The sequence below is a fragment of the Otolemur garnettii genome, unplaced genomic scaffold, assembly GCF_000181295.1.
Source record: "Otolemur garnettii isolate 467f Iridium unplaced genomic scaffold, OtoGar3 scaffold00011, whole genome shotgun sequence".
Classification (NCBI taxonomy): domain Eukaryota; kingdom Metazoa; phylum Chordata; class Mammalia; order Primates; family Galagidae; genus Otolemur; species Otolemur garnettii.
This window is the reverse complement of record NW_003852406.1, coordinates 25,733,894-25,737,921: the sequence shown is the minus strand read 5'-3', so window position 1 is coordinate 25,737,921 and position 4,028 is coordinate 25,733,894. Positions and strand designations below refer to the sequence as shown.

General features: G+C 51.2%; 1 protein-coding gene across 1 annotated transcript in view; it reads right to left on the bottom strand.

Moving 5' to 3' along the window:
* The window catches only part of CD276 (CD276 molecule), a 12,693-nt gene extending 9,055 nt beyond the window's left edge, over positions 1-3,638 (bottom strand). Inside the window, exons 1-3 of the mRNA XM_023510098.1 lie at positions 3,505-3,638; positions 430-768; positions 66-256 (exon numbers count right to left, since the gene is read on the bottom strand). Of these exons, the coding sequence (XP_023365866.1) occupies positions 66-256; positions 430-768; positions 3,505-3,583 (609 nt within the window). The 5' untranslated portion in view covers positions 3,584-3,638. The remainder of the gene's footprint in view (positions 1-65; positions 257-429; positions 769-3,504) is intronic.
* Positions 3,639-4,028: the final 390 nt, after the last annotated feature.

Here is a 4,028-nt window from a genome sequence, read left to right as displayed (position 1 = left end):
GGGTTGCGCACCAGGCAGCTGTAGGTGCCATTGGCGCCCAGCACCACCCTCAAGACGCTGCGCACGTCGAACAAGCCCTGTTCGTTGGCCATCTGCGACGTGGTCACGTTGCCGGTCAAGGGCGCACCCTGCCCATCCTGCCAGAACACCTCGGCCTCAGGGTAGCCCCGGTAACTGGAGCATGTGATGGTCACGATGTCCCCTGGCCGCAGGTCCTTGTTGGGTTCTAGGGTCATGCTGGGCTTCGAGTACGGGGCTGGAAGGTGGCAGGGGCAGTAGTCAAGGGGAGGGGAAGAAAAGAATGCGTGGGGCCCTTAGCACGGGGTCAGCACTGGGGCTTCCGTTCCAGGGACAGTGGTGCACAGAGGGTGGGCTGCGGGAGGGTCAGACGCTGGACTGAGGGGGAAGGTGCCCCCTCCCTGCGCTCACCCGCCACCTGCAGGCTGACCGCGGCACTGCCGAAGTCCCGGATGCTCACGAAGCAGGTGAAGCTGCCCTCGTCCGCCACGCGCACGCGCTGCAGCCTCAGGGACGCGTTGCCCTGAGCCAGCAGGTCGGGGAAGAGAGCTGTGCGGTTGGCGTAGGCGCTGCCCTGGTCCCGGCCCTCGGTGAAGCTGTGTACCAGCTGTTTGGTGTCTGTCAGCTGCCAGATGAGGTTCAGCTGCGCCAGGCTGAAGTCAGGCTCAGGGGAGAAGGAGCAGCGCAGGGTGGTGTCGGTGCCCACTAGGGCCACCACTGGGTCTTCAGGGACCTGGACCTCCATTGCTCCTGGGGACAGAGAAGTGGAGGGGTAGGGGTCTCTCCCAGCCTTGCTAGTCCCCCTTCACTCTCCCATAAACCCCATGCCCTGCCTACTCCTTTTAGGCCCGAGACCCAAGGTAAGTTTATTGCCTCCTCATTCAGTCCAGGAGAATATAGGGAACACCCACTGTACCTGGTATGAATTAGGAATGCAACAGAGAGCAAGACCAAGGTCTCACCATTCTAGAACTTACATTTTAGTAGAAGAGAGGGACAAACTAGCATACAAATTCTCACTAGCATGTAATTAGAGTATGAAAGAAGAAAAGCCAACAGATTAGAAAGTAAAGAAGTAGCTTTTCAAAAATCTGGCAGGTACTTTACACCTGTCTGTGCTATTTGCATTTCCCCATAAGCATATGTTATTTTATAAATTGGAAAGGGAAGTTTAGAAAGTATTCAACAAAATTGTTAATAGTAGTCTTCTCTGTGATGAGAAGATCATTATAAGTGCATCTATCTTTTCCTAAAAAACATGACTAGTTTTTGTATAAGAAAGAATACCCATAATTTAAATATGACACAGTCCGTGTCCTCTTTAAAGATGTATTAAGCCAAGATTTACAGGGAATGAAAAAGAGCTGACATACAAAAAGCCAGTGTAGGAGTTTTCCAGGTAGAAGAAACAGCAGGTAGGAAGCTCTGACATTCTGTGCGAAAATATCAGGAAGTGTCCAGTATGGCAGAAGCATCTGGATAGAGGGCATGTTTAAATCAGATCAAAGAGGCCTTTGAGAGACCAAGTAAGGGATTTAAGTTTTTTCCAAGAACAATGAGAAGTCACTGGGGAATGTTAATCAGGCACAATCTGGATACCAAAGCTTAACCTTCTCTCTCTCTCCTCTGAGGGGAGCAGATTATAGAAGGGTAAGAGGGAGACCATTTAGGAGGTTATTTCAGCTGTAAGAAGTAGTGGTGGTGAGGCTAGTGCCTGTAGCTCAGCAGCTAGGGGGCCAGCCATATACATTGGAGCTGGCAGGTTCAAATCCAGCCCAGGCCTGCCAAACAACAATGACAACTGCAACCAAAAAATAGCCAGGCGTTGTGGCAAGTGCCTGTAGTCTTAGCTAGTTGGGAGGCTGAGGCAAGAGAATTGCTTTAGCACAAGAGTTTGAGGTTGCTGCAAGCTGTGATGCCATGGCACTCTACCCAGAGCAACATAGTGAGACTCCGTCGCAAAAAAAATAGTGGTGATATGGTTTCAGAGACTGGCAGGGGAGATGGAGAGAATGGGACAGATTCAAGGTTTGTTTAGGAGGGAGGATCACCAGGGCTGGTGGATAAATTAGACAGTGAAGGTAATCCCAGTAGTCTAGAGGCAACTCCACCCCCAGAGGCAGGGTGAGGCTGTCCAGAGCCTGAGCCCCGGCAGCAGGGTCCCCTGCCCCCACCCCTACCCTCTATCCTAAGGAATTACCCTGCTACTCCCCATCAAGTCAGTCACCTCTGTCTCTTCTCTGAGAGACCTGGAATGTCAGGCAGGGGTTCCTGATAGCCTTTCTTCTGGGGCGATGAGCCCCCTGACCCTAGCACTGCTATTCTAAGATAATGGTTAGATCAAGTATGTGCTTTGGCTAACAAAGCAGACACACTCAAAATTTGTGAAGATCAAAGTCTTGATCTAGTTGAATACAGGACTCATTAAAGGTTTCTTGCGTTTAGAAAAATAACATTTATTTTATGGTTAGTATTTTTATTGTGAATTCCACACAGGGAGAGTGTATCATAATCTTCGCAACACAAGGAGGTCTCTCAAGGTCTTAAGCTGGCCCTGGATCTCTTGTTGCCTGGGTGCATCAGGCCACTTCTTATCGCCTGCCAGATGGACTGAGACTCCCCTTGTAGGGGGCATCTGGAGCATGAAACCTGAGAAGTCACCTAGACAAAACCCTTTCTTAGAGAAATCAGAGCAACCATGGGTGAGAGGTGCAGCACGTGTGCTGTGACCACAAGGTGGCGCCAGACACTCAGCTTTGTCTTTCCGGTGGACAAACAAGTCTCCCTCAGAGAAAAGCTGCTGATTAGGATTGGAAATATGATGATATTGTTATTAAAGTAGCTGCTATTACTGACTATATGCCAAGCATATATGAGAAGATGCACCTCATTTATTCAACACAGTTCTCAAGCACCCCTGTAGCAGACACTCATCCTTCCTCGGGGTAGACCCTGCACTTACAACAGTGGGGGATGGGGTAGAGGCCGTGAGTAATGGGCAAGGAAACATATAGCCTGTCAGGGGAGGTAAATCTGGAGGTAAATCCAAGAAAAATGCAGGAAGGTGGGTATAGGGAGGTATGCAGAATGATGTGCTATTGTATACAAGGTAACCAGCAGAGTCTTGCTGAGGAGGTGTCATTTGAGCAAAAGACCTGAGCCAAATAAGGGATCAAGTCATGCAGATGCCTGGGAGAGCAGAAAGTTCCAAGCAGAGGAGACGTGTGTGCAAAGGTCTTGAGGAAAAAGCACACACAGTGTGTTCAAGAAATGGCATTGTCACATGTAGTGCTCACCTGTGCATTTTACAGATGAAGAAGTGGAGGCTAAGAAAGGTATAGTAAGTTGCTTACTGGATCCCACATGTAGAAATGACTGTGGGCCTGCTGGCCAGAGCCAGCTTGGCAGGACCCCTGGTGGGAGTGGGCACCCCTCCCACACTGTCCCTCCCTGTGCCCCACCTCCAGTCCCCATGCTGCCCCTCACCTGTGAGGCAAAACCACAGCGCTCCTAGCACTGCACCCACATGCACACCTGTACCAGGCCTGCCCCCTCCACGCAGCATCTTCCTGTGAGGCAGGTGACACCTGGGCTCTCCACAGTGGAAGGCTGTCCCTGCCTGGGAGGAAGAAGAAGGGAAGCCTTTGTCTGTACATCTCTCTCTCTCATCACATCTCACCACATCTCCCCTGGACCAGCTTTGGGAAGGATACAGCTTCCCACTGGGAGGTCCTCCTTCCATACCCCACAGGGCTCCCTGCTGAGGGATCTCTGTGAGAGAGGCTGGCACCAGGGAAGCTGGGATCCACTCTTTCAGCTCTAAGATGCTGGTATCCAAACACAAGGAAGAGGAAGCAAGGAGCCAAGTAAAGGCCAGGTGGGCCTGCCCTGGAGCAAGATGTGGGGATCAACTTGGCTTGAGACAACAGCTGGTAGGGAAGGGCAGGAGCTCAGACTGGAGCCCAGGTTAGGGATCAGCTAGGAGGTGTGAACTTCATCCTAAAGATAGC